At 34.0% G+C, this 19,288-nt stretch overlaps 1 protein-coding gene across 1 annotated transcript in view; it reads left to right on the top strand.

Annotated features, from left to right (window-relative positions):
- The window catches only part of Cfap47 (cilia and flagella associated protein 47), a 238,201-nt gene that overhangs the window by 199,512 nt on the left and 19,401 nt on the right, over positions 1–19,288 (top strand). Inside the window, exons 58-62 of the mRNA XM_021153316.2 lie at positions 3,612–3,771; positions 5,169–5,263; positions 6,822–6,977; positions 14,450–14,621; positions 15,138–15,299. Of these exons, the coding sequence (XP_021008975.2) occupies positions 3,612–3,771; positions 5,169–5,263; positions 6,822–6,977; positions 14,450–14,621; positions 15,138–15,299 (745 nt within the window). The remainder of the gene's footprint in view (positions 1–3,611; positions 3,772–5,168; positions 5,264–6,821; positions 6,978–14,449; positions 14,622–15,137; positions 15,300–19,288) is intronic.

The following is a 19,288-nucleotide window of genomic DNA, read 5'->3' as shown; positions in this document are numbered from 1 at the left end:
TACCGGTTGGGACATCTTCTGGATATATGCCCAGGAGAGGTATTGCTGGATCCTCCGGTAGTACTATGTCCAATTTTCTGAGGAACCACCACACTGATTTCCAGAGTGGTTGTACAAGCTTGCAATCTGACCATTTCCTTAATTTCTGCTCCATTTTCATCCCTACACATCTTGTAGGCAGGTCAAATTTTGAATCAAAGGTTTTGTGGGTGGATTAGTCTCCCCCTTCCCTGAACTGGAAACCCAAGCTGGATACAGGAGGTAGCCACTTCAGGCTCCATGTCCCTTGCTGGTAGGAATCCTGATTTCCCTTATCTCTCTCCCAGCTCTCTTACCACCCTCCTGCTTTCCCCATACCTTATCCTCATCCCTTTTCCCCTCCCCAATCCGTCTTCCACTAAGTCCCCTCTTTTCCTCAACCTCTAATGTCTATTTTATTTCCCCTTCTGAGTGAGATTCAAGCATCCTCCCTTGTACCCTTCTTGTTAATTAGCTTTTTTGAGTCTGTGGGGTATAGCATGGTTACCCTATATTTTATGGCTAATATCCACTTATAAGTGAATAAATACCATGCCTGTCTTATTTGAGTCTGCATTGCCTTACTTAGGATGATATTTTCTATTTATATCAATTTTCCTGTAAATTTCATGTTGTCCTTGATTTTTTTTTATAGCTGAGTAGTATTCCATTGTGTAGATGTACCACATTTTCTTGAAGGGCATCTGTTTTTGTTTTGTTTTGTTTTGTTTTTACAGTTTCTTGCTATTACAAATAAAGCTGTTAGGAAAATAGCTGAGCAAACATTCTTGTGGTACGGTGGAATAATTTTTGGGTAATGCATAAAAATTGGGTCTTGAGGTAAAACTATTCCCAGTTTTCTGAGAAAACACCAAGATTGATTTGGAAAGTACAATTTTGCACTCTGACTAACAATGGAAGGGTGTTATCCTTTATCCATCTCCTTGACAGCATGTGTTGTCCCTTGATTTTTTATATGATCCATTCTGGAAGAGGGTAAGATACAATGTCAATTCTCTGAAGGCTAAAGATAGTGAACATTTCCTTCAGTGCTTCTCAACAAATAGAGAGTCCTCTGTTGAGAATTCTCTGTTTAGCTTAGATCTGTACCCTAGTTTTAGTTAGATTGTTTGGGTTGTTGTTGTCTACCTTCTTGAGTTCTTGATATATTTTCCATATAACTCCTCTGTTGGATGTAGGGTTGGTAAAGATCTTTTTCCATTCTGTTGGCTGCTATTTTGTCCTATTGATAGTGTCCTTTGCATTATAGAATCTTTTAAATTTCATGAGGTCGCGTTTATCAATTGCTGATCTTAGTGCCCAAGCTGTTCATATTCTGTTCAGGAACTTGTCTCCTGTACCAGTGAGTTCAAGGCTATTCCCTACTTTTTATTCTATTATATATAGTGTATCTAGCCATTCTTATTATGTTAATCTCACCTTCTAGAAGCATGGAAGATCTTTCCACCTTCTACTATCTTCTTCAGTTTCTTTCTTCAGAGAGTTGAACATCTTGTCATATAGGCCTTTCTCTTGTTTGGTTAGAGTTACTCCAAGATATTTTATAATATTTGTGACTGTTTTGACAGGTACTGTTTCCCTAATTTTTTCCAGCCTTTTTTTAATTTGTATAAAGGAGGGCTACTGATTTTTTATTTAGTGAATTTTGGATTCAGCCAGTTTTGGTATTTCTTAATTCTTTTTGGACACAGAGATTCCAATATCTACCTAGGTGCTTAAGGAAATGATATCCAAGGTCATTTCCAATATTGAAGAAGAATAAAAATGACAAAATTTAGTGGCTGCCTATGCCTGATAAAAGAAGGGAAATCCTAAAAATGGGATTCTGTTATATATATTCATAATTTCTTTCTGTGAAATAACAACCAAAAAATATAAATATAGCCCCTTAGGTAATATTACATTTTGATTTATCTACTGAGCTGATAAAACTAGAAAGCTTCTTTTATCTCTTTATTTTCTACATACTCATATAGCCATGACAACTTACATCCATTTGATCTTACTTTTACATGTATGAGTACATAGACTGTCAGGAAAAACAAATGAATAAACAAAAATCAAACAGAGAAAAACCATAAAAATTCAGTTGAGGTCAGCCTACAGAGGTGAGCACACACTGCTTGCTTCTCTCCTGTGCTCCATCAGCTTCTGTCTTATGGAGGCCTGCCAAAGGAACACTCAATCTATGAGCCCATAGTCACTCTGATGCCTAAACCATACAAAGACTCAACAAAGAGAATTTCTTTTATGAACAGTATTACAAAAGTACTAAATAAACACTTGCAAACCAAATCAAAGAATGTGTCGTCCAACATGATCATATAGGCTTCATCTCAGAGAAACAAATATAGTTAAATATTCAACAATAAAATGTAATCTATCATATAAACAAACTGAAAGAAAACAAAACATGATCATCTCATTAGATGTTGGGAAAAAAAAACCTTTGACAAAATCTAACATCATAACTGATAATCTACTTGCTTTGTGATATCCCTCATCCTTGGCATTTTTTTTCTTGCCTTTAACTAGTATCTGTCCACTTTTGATCACAGTCCTCATTCCTTGATTAATCCAAAACCTTCACAACTCATCCTCTAAAATTAGAATCATCAGTACTAAGCCCTCTGTATCTTGAATTGGCCTTTCTAAGCCTTCTCTGAACCTTCCTTCAAAGGCCACTTTTTTTTAATGCAGCCTTTTAAATGAGCTGCTCTCTCTCTCCTACACAATCAAAATCCTAATCCTGGAGTTAGTTAGGGAAGGCTTCTTCCTTCTATATATCTCTTACCAGACCATTTATTATCCTCCCCTCCTCAGGAATAGGGTCACACAATACCTCCCTTCAGTCTGCTCTCCTAAATTGGATTTCCTTCTGGATGAAAAGATTTTATTACCAGCAACTTGAGGGTACCAATAAAAGTTGTGAACATATTTAAATGTACAACAAATAGCACTGTACCATTTATACTATAAATTTTCTCCCTTACTTGTCCATAACATATAGTAAGAGTTGGCAAAAATGCATGATTTTTCTAGGTCTTTTATCCTTCTATATAAGCTTAGCCATCAGTTTTAAAAATTATCAAGTTCAAAGCCTCTTGAGAAGAAACTTCTTACCTTCAAATAAAATGTATCTTAGAATACAATTAAGGAAATTTAGGGGAAATATAGTGAAGCACTTACAACTTACCAGAATGTGGGTTTTATTCAGAAGGAATTTAATGGACAGTAAAAACATTAGGATATTACTCTCTGCTATTAAAATTATGTGTAAAATTAAAAAAAGAACATGTGACATTTGTCTTTCTGAGCCTAGTTACCTCATTCAGTATAATAATTTCCTGTTCTACCAGATTATCTGCAAATTTCATGATTTCATTTTTCTTTACACATAAATATAATTCCATTGTATATCTGCATGAGATTTTGTTGTTATTGTTGTTATGCATTCATTAGTTAAAGGACATTTCAGTTATTTCCATTTCTGGCTATTATGAATAAAGCAGTGAAGAACAGGCTGAGCTAGCACATTATAAGATTTTGAAATTGTTTTATGTATTTTACAGGAATTGTAGTGCCTCCTAAAGGAAAATTAGATATCCCAGTGTTATTTATACCTTCTACTATGGCATTGTATAAAACAATGGTGATTGTTAAAATGAAGAGAACAAACAAAAAGAATTGGCTAATTGACAATTTTGATGAACTAAGTGCAGAGGCTAAGAGGTAATAATTATAACATAGAAAGAAAATAGTTTATGTATTGATTGAACTTGATGTGATAGGTTTCCTTAATGTGTGATACACATTCAACATAAATCTCAATAAGATCTGAACTACTGCAACTCATATGTATAGAAAAATATGTTTGTTTGTTGAAGTATTACCTTTAACCAGTCATATGTGTAGAAAGGGAAAATAATGACTGACTGCAGCTTATCTGAGTGAAATTGAGAATTGTAGGGCTGGCACTCACCATGTGTTGAAACACTGCTGCAACCAGTGTATGTCATTTCTATGTCATTGCCAATATGAAGGTAACTTACACTCTTTCCTTAGCTGAGCATTAAGCCTACATCAATAATAGTACATGTAAATGTTTGCTCTGACTTTAGGTTAATTATTGTAGAAACCTTAACGAAATTGAAATCTTAATTTATATATTTATGTATTTCTTCTCCAATTTTTTTTTTACTCTGGCTCAGTTATTATCAATTCTCCAAGAATTTTAGCATTCCCAGAGTAACAGTTATTTATATGCACATGCATATTCACACACACGTGCACGCGTGTGCACGCTTGGGCACTCACACACATATACACACACAGTATCCCAGTGAAGTATTACAATGAAAGGAATCTTATTAAAAACCTACTGAGCATTGTAAGTTGTGGTTAAAAGCACAGAACCCTTTTGCCTTTTGAGTATGGTGTCCTAGGCAGCAGTTACACAGGTCACATACACTCTTAATCTTCTCTGTAGTTTTTACTATTTTATTTTACAAGAAATTTCCATCTTCAGAAATAATCAGCAAACTTTTCTAAATTTTTCCTTAATAGTATATGAAATGTATGCTCTGATTTTGACTGCTGTCATCTTAAAATAAAGTTAACATGCCTTTCTGGAGCCATGTAATGAAGTGTATTTCGTGATTTTCAGTTACATTTAGTTACAGCAATAAATAGAGATGTACTCTTGGAAGGTAGAGACTGATGCTTCTACATTTAAACTTACACCCCATGATGATTTTCTTTGGAATAATTTCCTTAGTCTTCCTTGTACATGTTTATGACATCGTCAGCTTAAGGAAAAGGTTTTCTCTTTGATACTTTTGTCTGCCTAAATATAATTGTGTAAACTTTACTAAAATACCTTCAGAGTAATTAAGAATACAGCCTTTTTCTCTTTATTAGTTATTTTGTTTTTTTGAGAATATAATATAATTTCATCAATTCCTTTCTCTCACTCCAAACCTTATACTATACCCCAACTTCCTCTTTCATATTCATGGCCTCTTTTTTTTTTCATTAATTGATGTTACATACCTGTATAACTATTATTTCCTTGATCTATATTGACAGTACTTCTGTTTTGTGTTAACTCTCCATATTTTTAAAAATAGATATATTGGAGTAGACTATGGGGAAATTCAAGCAATACACTGGATGTACCCTATCATTGGACTTCCCCAGGCACGACCACCTAAAAGTTCTCCAGGTAAGTATCTTGTACTCAGGAGAGAAGAAACACAGAATTCCAAGAGAACTTAGTATCCTGTAACTCCACTTTATGCAAATACAAGCAGATATACTGCAAGCAGCCCTATTGGTGAAAGTGCTGCGACACCCCTTTCTTTCTCACCAGTAGGTATGATAAATCATGTCTTGAGTACCTACCATAAAAATTTCTGATGGAGTTTTTCAAAAGCTTGAAATTCTGTTCTGTCATGCTCCATATCAATTATTGCAAATGAAAGAATTAGACTTTCATCCAGGCTGAGGCTATACAGTGGTATAGTGCTTCCTTAGCATTTAAATGAGCCTGGGTTCCATCTTCAGCAACAAAACGAAGTAATGAGATGAAATGTGATTCCATCACACTGAAAAAGGAAGGTGTGGTAAGTTTTTCTTATACTGGAGCACTTTCCTAAATGTGATACCACTGGTTATAAAGAAAGGCCAACATTAAATACTTCCTTGTTTTAATTGGAGAAAAAAAATCCACATATATAGAAGTATCTTTGACATTGTTCAATAGTATTATGAAGCTACTATCAAATATTAGTTACTCTTATATAATTAGGAATTATGCAAACAAACATTTGATTGTGATATACTGACAACATTTACATTTCATAGGTGTAAATATTGGCATGTAGTACATGTGTAACTACCATAGAGAGATCTTTAATGCTATGAAGTAATATTCATACATCATATTTAAGGTTTATATTAAGTCATTGTAGTCTTATATATGGCCACTAACATGATAGATATTATAGATTTGAAATTTAAAAATCATTGCAAGTATGAATTTTAAAGTACATATAAAAAGCCAAAAGGCTTCACTGTATATGTAGCAGAGGATGGCCTTGTGAGAGAAGAGGCTCTTGGTCTTGTGAAGGCTCGATGCCCCAGTGTAGGGGAATGACTGGACAGGAAAGCAGGAGGGGATGGATTAGTGAGCAGGAGGAAGAGGGAAGAGATGGGGGGTTTTCAGAGAGGAAATGAGGAAAGGGGATAAAATTTAAAATAAAGAAAGAAAATAATAAAAAATAAAAATTTTAAAAATGCCAAATAGTGGTTTTTAAATATTATAAATTCAGTATTGCTGAACTTTGATTTTAATTATTTGAAGGCATATACTTTACTTTTATTATAAAAAATAGATCTGAGTAACACGGTAAATATGCAGATTTTTAAAATGTAGTTCATGTTTCCAGAGTTGCGACTTGAGTTAGTAACATGACTATATCATTTCCTGAAACAAATTTCTACATCCTAATATGGTCTCATATATATGTGTGTGTGTGTGTGTGTGTGTGTGAGTGAATATATCTATGTATGTATGCATGTATATTACATAATTTGACTTTGACTTTAAGATACTATTTTTATCTACTATTTAATGTTCATGTTTATAATATATAGCTATTTATGCCATATGCAGCACTAATTAAAATTATTTTCAGTGAAGTTCTATGTTTATAAAAAATTAATTTATCTCAATAATTTACCTAACTATTGAATCAACTAAAACAATTTTTCTCCTACAGTTATCATAAGATGTCAGGCCAACAAACAAAGAGAAGAAAAAGTGGAAGTGTCAATACTTGGTAGTTTTTTGACTACACATCCAAAACCTGACATGGCAGAATTTTTAGTTTTTCCAAAAAGAAATGTATATAAAAATATTTATGAAGATGTTGATGGTAAGAGAATTGTAATCATAGCTTTAAGAGTTAATTATAGTAAATAAAAATTCATTACTTAAAATATGGGCTGCTAATTGTTCAGTAATTAAGATCCATTTACTTTTCATTTACAATATAACATTCAAATTAGTATTTAAGAATGCTGTAAATTGTCTTTACATAGCAGTTTTCTCAGTTATGATGATAGTTAGAGTTACTACATGATTTATATGAAATGGATTGTAAATCTCTCATCATTGAGAAAAGAAAAATTTCAGTAAATTTATTTTCTAGCAGAACTCAACTTTAATATCTTTCCATTCTCTATTTTCCTCGTTTTTTGGTGTGGTTTTGAACTTTAACCCAGGATTTCATAGGTAATATGCAAATACTCGGCCATTGAGCTAAACATTGAGTTCCTTCTGGAGTCAAGAATTGTTACTAACCAGGCAGTGGTGGCTTATGCCTTTAATCCCAGCTCTTGGGAGGTAGAGGCAGGCAGATTTCTGAGTTCCAGGTCAGCTTAGTCTACAGAGAGACTTCCAGGACAGCTAGGGATACATAGAGAAACCCTGTATCAAAAAACAAAAACAAAACAAAACAAAAAAAGAATTGTTACTGAAGCCATATTACATTTATAAACAAATTTGAATGACTGTTTCTTACATTAGAAATTTTGAAAAATTATATGAATTAAATATAATACTTAAATGAATTTTTAAATATAAATTTTGCTGCAGATATTTCATTTGTGATTCATATTTTCTATACAAATTAAAATAATTGACATGTGTTTTGAATAGAGCATTCTAGATCTAAAAATCCAAAATCTGAAGCCAAAATTATTCCACACCTAACCTCATATGACAAGTTGTAATCATAGCAAAAATATGTAATCAACAGGTAGAAAATGACAGCTATGAAAAGGGAGGAAATATTTACAAACTATGTATCTGATGAGGGATTGAGCTCCAAAATATATAGGGAATGCCTACATCTATTCAAAGTATGTGATAACCTAATTGAAAAATAGGCTAAAGAATGTGAAGAAACTTTTCTCCAGAAAAAATACAGAAATAGTTAATAACCATATGAAAATATATCCACTGCTGCTTATAAGTATTTACTGGTCAAATCTCAGAAAAGTGTAGAATCACACTTAGCTCCCTGATCATTATTTTAAGAAGTGAGAAGAATATAGAGAAACTTAAGCCCTTTCATACTCTTGATGGGAAAACAAAATAAATCAACAAGTCTGAATATTAGCATGGAGTCACCTCATAAAATTTGAAACAGGATTCTACATTTATTCTACTATTCCACTGAATGCAGTTCTAAAAGAATTAAAATGAGAATCTATATATCCATGTTCAGTGAAACATTAGTCCCAGTACCAAGATATAGATGGAAAACCAAATGTTATCCTGCAACTATAAAGGTAAATTGGAAAGTGACTGGAATCCATAAACTCATTTGAGTTAAGTAGTGCCTTCCACAATAACTGAGTGAATTGATATTACATTAGCCATTTGTAGACTCCCTAGATGTATAATCTACACATTAGGGATGAGAAGAAAGCCTGAATCTTGGATACAAACATTAAGATAGTGAATGGCCAGCTCTCTGCTCATATTTCTTTCTTCTACTAAGGCATATTGTTTGATTCTCTGAATGCAAAACCTGATAGCAGTGAACAATAACTGAATGTAATTTTTGTTCTAATATTTTAAATTATTTTGACTTAATATGCACATCTATATAAACTCGATGGGAAAAAAAGAACTCCCAATTTCCCCTTCCTTATGATATGTTTTATTACCTCTGAGTCTAATCAAGCAGTAAGCCATTATTACATGAAAATGCAAGGAATACTCTGATGTTTCCACTGATACCTTATATATACCTTTAAATTATTTTTACATTTTTATCATTCATCTGTAATGTAACTTGTCTGCCAGAACTAGGCACAGTCTCTAATTAACAAGACATAGACTCTGTGATGGAGGTATTAAAAGTATGTTTGAATGGACTTATGCACTGATTAAGTAGTCTCAAATATTTAATTTTTATTAGTGTATATTAATGTATAAAATACTCTCATTATGGAATTTCCATATATGTACAAGTTATACACACTGATGTTTAACTCACCTATGTTATTTAAACATTTGACATTATCCACCAGAATATTATCTTATCAAGTACTTAGAATTCTATACTACATTTTGTAATATAGCTCTTATACCTTACAGTCTACTGTTCATGCTTAGGATATACTCTATAATTGTAGCTCTTGGTCCATGCATTGTTTATGCTTCTTTGGAAATTAGTTTAGTGACTTTCCAACTGGGGCCATTAATCTGAGACTGGTATTACTGCATAAATGCATAAGACTCATGTATCTTTTTGTTTCTTTCAAAACACCTTTTAAATTTTATGTATATAAGTGGTTTTCACACATGAATTTATGTCCACCATATACATGTCCATGTACAGTGCCCTACAGAGTACAGAAGCAGAACTCTAGTTAGTGGCTCTGTTCCTGCAGGTTAGTTTACTCAGTGGGTTGACCTGTGGGGTTCCCATCCCCTTCAGGCCTGTCAATACTTCCCCCAACTCTTCCATAAGAGTCCTTGACCTCTATCCAATATGTGGCTATGGGTATGTGCATCTGTTTCAGTTAGCTATTAGGTGGAGCCTATCAGAGAACAGTTATGCTAGACTCCTGTCTGCAAGCATAACAGAGTATCATCAATGGGTGCTTGTCCATCTTAAGTTGGGTCAGTTATTGCTTGGCCATTCCTCCTCTCTCTGTCCCATCTTTGTCCCTGTATTTCTTTTAGATGGAAAAAATTGTGGTCAAAATTTTGTGGGTGGGTTGGTATTCTTGTATCTCCACTTAGTGTCTTGCCTGGCTACAGAAGGTACAATTTGTAAATTCATTTGGAATTAAAAAAAAATCCCAGGATAGAGAAAACTATTCTCACCAATAAAAACTTCTGGGGGACTCATCCCTGACCTCAATCTGTACTACAGAGCAATAGTGACAAAAACTGCATGGTATTGGTGCAGACAGGCACGTAGATCAGTGGAACAGAATTGAAGACCCAGAAATGAACCCACACACCTATGGTTACTAGATCTTTGAAAAAGGAGCTAAGGCTATCCAGTGGAAAAAAGACAACATTTTCAACAAATGATGCTGGTTCAACTGGTGGTCAGCATATAAAAGAATGCAAACCCTATTTTTTAATTGGGTTATTTTGGTTGCTGGAATAGATTCTTTCTGAGATCTTTTTATATTTTGGATATTAGCCCTCAGTCAGATGTAGGGTTACTGAAAATAATTTCCAAGTAGGTAGGCTACCATTTGTCCTTTTCCTTACAGAAGCTTTTTAGTCTCAGGAGGTTCCATTTACCGATTGTTGATATTAGAGCCTGACTCATTGGTGTTCTGCTCAGAAAATTGTCTCCTGTACCAATGTGTTCAAGCCTATTACCCACTTTCTATGAGATTTATTGTATCTTGTATTATGTTGATGTCTGGGATCCACTTGGAGTTGACTTTTGTTCAGGGCAATAGATATGGATCTATTTGCTTTTTTTCTACATGCAGACATCTAGTTAAACCAGCACCATTTATTGAAGAAGCTTTCTTCTTGCCACTGTATGGTTTTGCCTTCTTTGTCAAAAAGCAAGTGTCCTGAAGTGTGGGGGGTTATTTCTGGGAATTCAGTCCCATTGATCAACTTGTCTGTTTTTAGCACCAAATCACTCTTCCTGTGTAGTACAGCTTAAGGTCAGGGATGGTGACTCAGAGAGAAATTCTTTTATTATTTAGGATTGTTTTCCCTATCCTTGGTTTTTGTTTTTTCATATGAAGTTAGGAATTGCTCTTTCAAAGTCTATAAAAAATTATGGTGGCATTTTGATGGGGATTTCATTGAATTAGTAGATTGCTGTTGATAAGATGGCCATTTTCACTACATCAATCATACCAATCCATGAGCATGGGAAATCTGATATCTTCTTCAATTTCTTTCTGCCGAGACTTAAATTTCTTGAATACAGATCTTTCACTTGCTTGGTTAGAGTTACACCAAGATATTTTACATTATATCTGGCTTTTGTGAAGGGTGTTGTTTCCATAATTTCTTCCTCTGCCTGTTTATTGTTTGTATGTCGGAGAATTACTTTAGTGATATCTTGACGTCTTTTTCAAGTTGTATCCTCTCAATCTTCTTTAGTTGTCTTATTTTTCTAGCTAGAGCTTCAAGTACTATACTGAGTAGATAGGGAGAAAGTGGGCAGCCTTGGCTTGTTTCTGATATTAGTGGGATTGCTTCAAGTTTCTCTCATTTAATTTGATGTTGGGTATTGGCTTACTGAATATTTCTTTAATTATATTGATATATGTTCCTTGAATCCCAGATCTCTCCAAGACTTTTAACATGAATGGGTGTTGGATTTTGTCAAAGGCTTTTTCAGCATCTAATGAGATGATCATTTGAATTTTTTTCTTTCAATTTTTTTCATTTAATGGTTACCTTGATCGATTTTTATATAGAGAGCCAGCCCAGTATCCCTGAAATGTAACCTACGTGATCGTAATAAATGATGTTTTTTGTGTGTTTTTGGATTCTCTTTGCGAGAATTTTATGGAGTACTTTTGTGTAAATGTTCATAAGCAAAATTGGTCTAAAGTTCTCTTTCTTTGTTGGCTCTTTGTGTGGATTAGGAATCAGAGTAACTGTGGCTTCATAGAATGAATTAGGCAGTGTTCCTTCGGTTTCTGTTTTGTGGAATAGTTTGAGGAGTATTGGTATTAGCTGTTCTTTGAAGGTCTGGTAGAATTCTGCACTAAATCATCTGACCATAGCCTTGTTTTGGTTGGGAGACTTTTAATGGCTGCTTCTATTTCCTTAGGGATTATGTGACTGTTTAAATAGTTTACCTGATCTTAATTTAACTTTGTTAATTGGTATCTATCTACAAAAACATCAATTTAATTTAGATTTTCCAGTTGCATGGAATTTAGGCTTTTAAAGTAAGACCTATATATATTTTTTAATTTCCTCATTGTCTGTAGTTAAGTCTTCCTTTCATTTCTGATTTTGTTAATTTGGATGATGTCTCTATGCCTTTTACTTAGTTTGAATAAGGGTTTGTTATCTTCTTGAGTTTTGACTCTTTAGCAATTTATCTCTTGCATGTGTTTGCCTCTTTTTGTTCTAGAGCTTTCAGGTATGGTGGTTAACTCAATAGTATGACATCTTTCAAAGTTCTTTATTGAGGCATTGGTGCTAAGAATTTTCCTCTTAACACTGCCTTCATTGTGTCTAGTAAAGTATGCTTTGCCTTCATTTTCATTGAATTCTATAAAGTCTTTAGCTGCTGCTGATTCTCCTTCTCCTTCTCCTCCTCCTCCTCCTCTTCCTCCTACTTCCTCTTCTGCTTCTTCTGCTTCTTCTGCTTCTTCTTTTTAAATTTCTTCCCTGAACAAGTAATCAATCAGTTGAGTAGAAAGTCGTTCAGTTTCCAGGAGAGTATGGGCTTTCTATTGTTTCTGTTGTTGAAGTACCTCCTTAATCCATAGTCATCTGAGAAAATACAAGGGGTTATTTAAATCTTCTTGTATCTGTTGAGGCTTACTTTGTGCCCAGTTTTATGGTTAATTTGGGAGAAGGTTCTGTGAGTTGATGAGTAGAAGGTACATTCTGTTTGGAAGTGAAAGATTATGTAGATATATTTAATTCTATTTGGTTCATAGCATCTTTTAGTTTCATTTTTTCTCTGTTCAGATTCTGTTTCAATGACCTGTCCATTCGTGACAGTGTAATGTTAAAATCCTCTGCTATTATTGTATGGGGTTCAACATGTGTTTTGAACTTTAGTAAAGTTTCTTTTTACCAATGTGTGTGCTCTTGCATTTAGGGCATCGTTGTTGAGAATTGAGAAGTCATTTGGTGGATTTTTACTGAAAGTATATTTTATTAGATATTAGAATGGGTACTCCAGCTTGTTTCATGGGTCCATTGGCTTAGAAAACCTTTTGCCAGCCCTGTATTCTAAGGTAATGTCTATGTTTGTTCCTGAAGTGTGTTTCTTGTATGCAGCAGAATGTTGGATCCTGTTTATGTATCCAGTCTGTTAGCCTGTGTGTTTTGCTTGTTGAGTTCATTGATATTGAGAGATATTAATGACCAATGATCATTCATTCCTGTTATTTTGAAATTGAAGCTGTTACTGTGTATGTGTGTGATTCTCTTCTAGTTGCCTTTCTACCATCTTCTATAGGGATGGATTAGTAGGAAGATATTGTTTAAATTTGGTTTTGCCATGGAATATCTTGGTTTCTCCATTTATGGTGATTGAGAGTTTTGAATATAGCAGTCTAGGCTGGCATCTGTGGTCTCTTCTGGCTTTCTCTGAAATTCTGATAGGTCTGCATTTATATGTTACTTGTCCCTTGCAGCTTTTAATATTCTTTTTTTTTTCTTCTGTTCATTTAGTATTTTGATTATTTTGTGATAGGAGAATTTTCTTTTCCAATATTTCCTTAAGGGATTTATTTGTTTCCTCTTTAAGGGCCTCTACCTGTTTAACTGTCTTTCCTGTATTTATTTAAGAGAATTTTTATATCCTCTTTAAAGGCTTGTATCATCTTCATGAGATGTGATTTAAGGTCATAGTCTTGCTTTTCAGGTGTGTTAAGAAATCCGGAGCTTGCTGTAGTAGGAGAGCTGGGTTCTGTTGGTGCTACATTGCTTTGGTTTCTGTTGCTTATGTTTTTGAGCTTGCCTTTTGACATCTGGTTGTCTCTGATGTTAGTTGGTCTGGATATCCTGGGTTGGAGTAAGCTTCATGGGAGGCAGGGTAGAGCTGAGTGTCCCAAGTTAGAGCATACTTTCTGGGAAGCAGGTAGAACTGTGTCCCAGGTTAGATAAGGCCTCCTGAGAGGTGGGCAGGGCTGTGTGGTAGGATAGGGAGCACAGATCTGTGGCTGTATTTAAAACATTTCACTATTAAAACTTACAGTTTTTCTTTCAGCAAAGTATCATAAATGTTAAAAATCCTCTAAATCATTTGACATCTATTTCGATTTTGTGTAAGCTTAATTAAAAGTTAAATCTTCAATATATGTATCCAATATCACACGTGTAAAAGTATTTCTTTTTCATAGTTAATGTTGAATATCAATTTTTGTTTAGTTTTCTTATTCCATAAGTTTGAAATATAAATAATTAAAGATGTTGAAAATTATATTTTATATTTTAATATTTACCCATGTATTTCACTTTAACATAATTATTTATAGTATTATATACCTGGAATATAATACTGGTAAACATTACGAAAATAAAGGTAGATAAAATTTAATTTTACCTTTGTCTAAAAATAATGTCAGAAATGATGTTGACCCATAAATTGATGCATGCTTTATATACAGTGAACTAAACTGGCACATACTTTCATTGTAATTTTCCCAGTAAATTCAAAAAGACATGAATTTGAATATGAAATCGAGTTTGAATCTGAAGATGTGAAGTCTAGCCTGGACTCCTCTGTAACTTTATATTTATTCAGAAAACATTTTAACGTAAAAAGTGAAATAATTACATTGATTTTCAATGTGATATTTACACCAAGGAAACCATTCAGGTAAGCATAATTCCCTTCTCTTTTAAATACAGTATTGTTACTCTTTATAATTCAATGTGTTATCTTTTCTGCCTGTCAATATTTGGATTATATTATTTCTTTGATTCTATGCAAAAACATTTGGAAGCATATCATCTCTAGCTAGTAAGCTATGAAAAGAATTCTAATGAAAAAAAAATAGTTCATTGGACCCAATTGCCAGAATATACCTACAACTTACTAAGTATACTGATAGCTTATGTTGGTTATGTTGGTTTGCAACAATTCTGTATTTTCAGAGCTAACTATAAAATAATTATCTCAAATGATATAATAATATTGTAAGTCCTTAAATGGAAAATTATTCTTAAAATACAAATAATAGTCATCTAGATTTTTAAAAATAAAATGTCTCCTCCCTTTTTTGCTGATCCAAAGAGATACTTTCATTTTAACTTTAGATATTTAATTAATATATTTAATCTCTTTCCTTTTCTTTCTGTTGTATTTTAAAAAAAAAAACTTTTTGTATTCAAGTGCTCATGTCACATTAAATGTTGAGTGCATAACAAATGGAATTTGGAAGTTTCCTATAACATTGATTGCTACTGAGCCTGAAGTGGTGGATATCATTAACATCCGTGGAATAGGTTTATTCAAGACATCTGAAACAGAATTTCGACTGACAAGTCAGACAAGGTATTATCTGTCAAGATTTATGTAACTGGTCTTATGAATATAATTGCTGAAACGTAAAATGAAATTTAAGGTAGAGGAGACATGATAAAGTTCTAGGCTATTTAGATAATTTTTTGTTTGATTCTTGTGAAATCTAAAAACTTCCCTTATAAGTTTAATTTTTAATTTAATTTTTCAAGTTTTTGTTACTTGTAGATGAAATATTCATACATAAATAAAACTCAATAAAAGAGAAGAACCTGGAGATCTATACATATCTATTACATCCCATTGATGATAGTATTTATTCTTTACACTTCTCTTATGAACTTGCCTTTCATTGGTTCTTCTTTTGTTGATTTCAGGGCTTTGCAATTCTTTGCAAGTCCTGTACCATTAAGTATATAATTTCTCCCCATTTTTACTTGTATTTCTTCTTGATGTTATTAGCCACTTTTATTTTCTTTATTTTGTCCAAAGAGTATTCCTTAAGAGTTCTTTAATAATAACCCTGCTGGCGAAATATTCTCATAGCTTTGCTTAACATGAGAATATAGTTTTTTAATTTTTCCTTCAATAACAAAGGATAGATTTACTGAATACAGAATTTATGGTTCAGAGGTCTTTTTCTTTCAGCATTTCGGACTAATTTTAGTGGCTTCTGAAAAGGAAATTGCTATTTGATGTGTTCCCTTAAGAGCAACATTTCATTTTCTAGTCTCTTTAAAGAAGTTTTATCCCACTTTAACTTTTAGAAAACTGATTGTGATGTATTGTGCCATGCAATGTCTGTTATATACACTGTTACTGTAAGGCCAAATTCCATGAGGAAAAGCAATGAGAATCTCTTATTCACTCTCTGGCATGTGAAAGATGTTTACTAAATATACTCTGTAAGGAGAATTATCTCCAAGTACTTTGGTTTCCTTGAAAAGTCAAAAGAAATTCAGCTATTTCCATGGTAGTTATTAAACATGACTTTACCATGAAATACCCTGGGAGGGAAAGAATAAACAAGATGTACTTATTAGATTTTTAAACAATACTAGCTGATATAATTATTTACCATTTATATTTTAGAATTTTATAAAACTGTTTTACCTACTGTATTACTCAGAAATAGTTTCATCTTACTTTTTGGCTTCATGAGAAATGGTTATTTTTAAATTCTATTTGTTTATTTGGGGTTTTTGAGATGGAGTCTTGCTATGAAGTGCTGGCAGGCTGAAAACTTGCCATGACTATGACATCCTAGGGCTTCAGTCATCTGCCTGCCTCAGCATCTTGATTGCTGAAAGTACAGATATGAAATGTTATGCTAGAATTTTTTAAGCTACCATTCAATGTAATGGAATTCCTTATGATATTTCATGTATATGTGTTGCTCTGCTTTCTTGTACTTTATACTTCTCCTTCTCCAACACTTTAAAAAACATTGGAAGATAAGTAATATGATTTCTTTAAATAATGTAGCAATGTGTATGCTTATGTATTGCATGGAGCTATTACATCAATATATTTAGATTCTCAGTCATTCTGAAATATTCAGTGAATTAACTGTCTAGTAAAAAATAAATAGTAGTTATAACCATGAGTAGAAATCTACCATTCCAGTAATTTAAACATTTCTTACTTACTAACATGTATAACATGCCTACTTTTATAAGATTTAATATAGTTCCTCTGCCATCAGAACTTTAAAAAAAGAATCAGATTTTATTTTTTGGTAGGTTACTTATATTAATAGCTACTTGTTTACTGAGAAAGCTGTATCATGAGCTAGAAATCAATATCTTTTCATATTCCTCCATAACTAAATGACCTATACTGCAAATGGATTTTCTTCCTTTTTTTTCCTTTTTCTTTATGTCTTTATTGATTTTTTTAATTACATATTTATTTCATTAACATTTCCAATGCTATCCCAAAAGTCCCCCCACCCACTCCCCCCCACCCACTCCCACCTCTTGGCCCTGGAGTTCCCCTGTACTGAGGCATATAAGGTTTGCACGACCAATGGGCCTCTCTTTCCACTGAAGATGGCTGACCAGGCCATCTTCTGATACATATGCAGCTAGAGACATGAGCTCTGGGGGACGTGGGGGGTGCTGGTTAGTTCATATTGTTGTTCCAACTATAGGGTTGCAGATCCCCCCAGCTCCATGGGTACTTCCTCCAACTCCTCCATTGGGGGCCCTTGATCCATCCAATAGCTGATTGTGAGCATCCACTTCTGTGTTTGCTACGCCCTAGCATAGTCTCACAAGAGACAGTTATATCAGGGTCCTTTCATCAAAACCTTGCTAGTGTATGCAATGGTGTCAGCGTTTGGAAGCTGATTATGGGATGGATCCCTGGATATGGCAGTCTCTAGATGGTATATCCTTTCCTCTCAGCTCCAAACTCTGTCTCTGTAGATCCTTCCATGTGTGCCTTGCTCCCAAATCCAAGAAGAGGCAACATATCCACATCTTGGTCTTCGTTCTTCCTGAGCTTCATGTGTTTAGCAAATTGTATCTTATATCTTGGGTATTCTAAGTTTCTGGGCTAATATCCACTTATCAGTGAGTACATATCATATGAGTTCTTTTGTGATTGAGTTACCTCACTCAGGATGATGCCCTCCAGGTCCATCCATTTGCCTAGGAATTTCATGAATTCATTCTTTTTAATGGCTGAATATTACTCCATTGTATAATTGTACCACATTTTCTGTATCCATTCCTGTGTTGAGGGGCATATGTGTTCTATCCTGCTTCTGGCTATTATAAAAAAGGCTGCGATGAACATAGTGGAGCATGTGTCCTTCTTATTGGTTGGAACAACTTCTGGATATATGCCCAGGAGAGGTATTGCAGTATCCTCCAGTAGTACTATGTCCAATTTCCTGAGGAACGGCCAGACCAATTTCCAGAGTGGTTGTACAAGTTTTCATTCCCACCAACAATGGAGGAGTGTTCCTCTTTCTCCACATCCTCGCCAGCATCTGCTGTCATCTGAATTTTTGATCTTAGCCATTCTGACTGGTGTGAGGTTGAATCTCAGGGTTGTTTTGATTTGCATTTCCCTGATGATTAAGGATGCTGAATACTTTTTCAGGTGCTTCTCAACCATTTGGTATTCCTCAGATGAGAATTCTTTGTTTAGCTCTGAGCCCCATTTTTAATGGGGTTATTTGATTTTTCTGGAGTCCACCTCCTTGAGTTATTTATATATATTGTATATTAGTCCCCATCTGATTTAGAATAGGTAAAGATCCTTTCCCACTCTGTTGGTGGCCTTTTTGTCTTATTGATGGTATCTTTTGCCTTACAGAAGCTTTGCAATTTTATGAGGTCCCATTTGTAGATTCTCGATCTTGCAGCACAAGCCATTGCTATTCTATTCAGGAATATTTCCCCTGTGCCCATATCTTCAAGGCTTTTCCACACTTTCTCCTCTATAAGTTTCAGTGTCTCTGGTTTTATGTGAAGTTCCTTGGTCCACTTAGATTTGACCTTAGTACAAGGAGATAGGAATGGATCGATTCTCATTCTTCTACATGATAACAACCAGTTGTGCCAGCACCTTTTGTTGAAAATGCTGTCTTTCTTCCACTGCATGGTTTTAGCTCCCTTGTCAAAGATCAAGTGACCATAGGTGTGTGGGTTCATTTCTGGGTCCTCAATTCTATTCCATTGGTCTACTTGTCTGTTGCTATACCAGTACCATGCAGTTTTTATCACAATTACTCTGTAGTAAAGATATAGGTCAGGCATGGTGATCCCACCAGAGGTTCTTTTATCCTTGAGAAGAGTTTTTCTATCTTAGTTTTTTTTTTTATTATTCCAGATGAATTTGGAGATTGCCCTTTCTAATTCGTTGAAGAATTGAGTTGGAATTTTGATGGGAATTGCATTGAATCTGTAGATTGCTTTTGGCAAGATAGCCCTTTTTTACTATATTGATTCTGCCAATCCATGTGCATGGGAAATCTTTCCATCTTCTGAGATCTTCTTTAATTTCTTTCT

This window comes from Mus caroli, chromosome X (assembly GCF_900094665.2).
Source record: "Mus caroli chromosome X, CAROLI_EIJ_v1.1, whole genome shotgun sequence".
Classification (NCBI taxonomy): Eukaryota; Metazoa; Chordata; class Mammalia; order Rodentia; family Muridae; genus Mus; species Mus caroli.
This window is presented reverse-complemented; position numbering and strand designations above follow the sequence as displayed.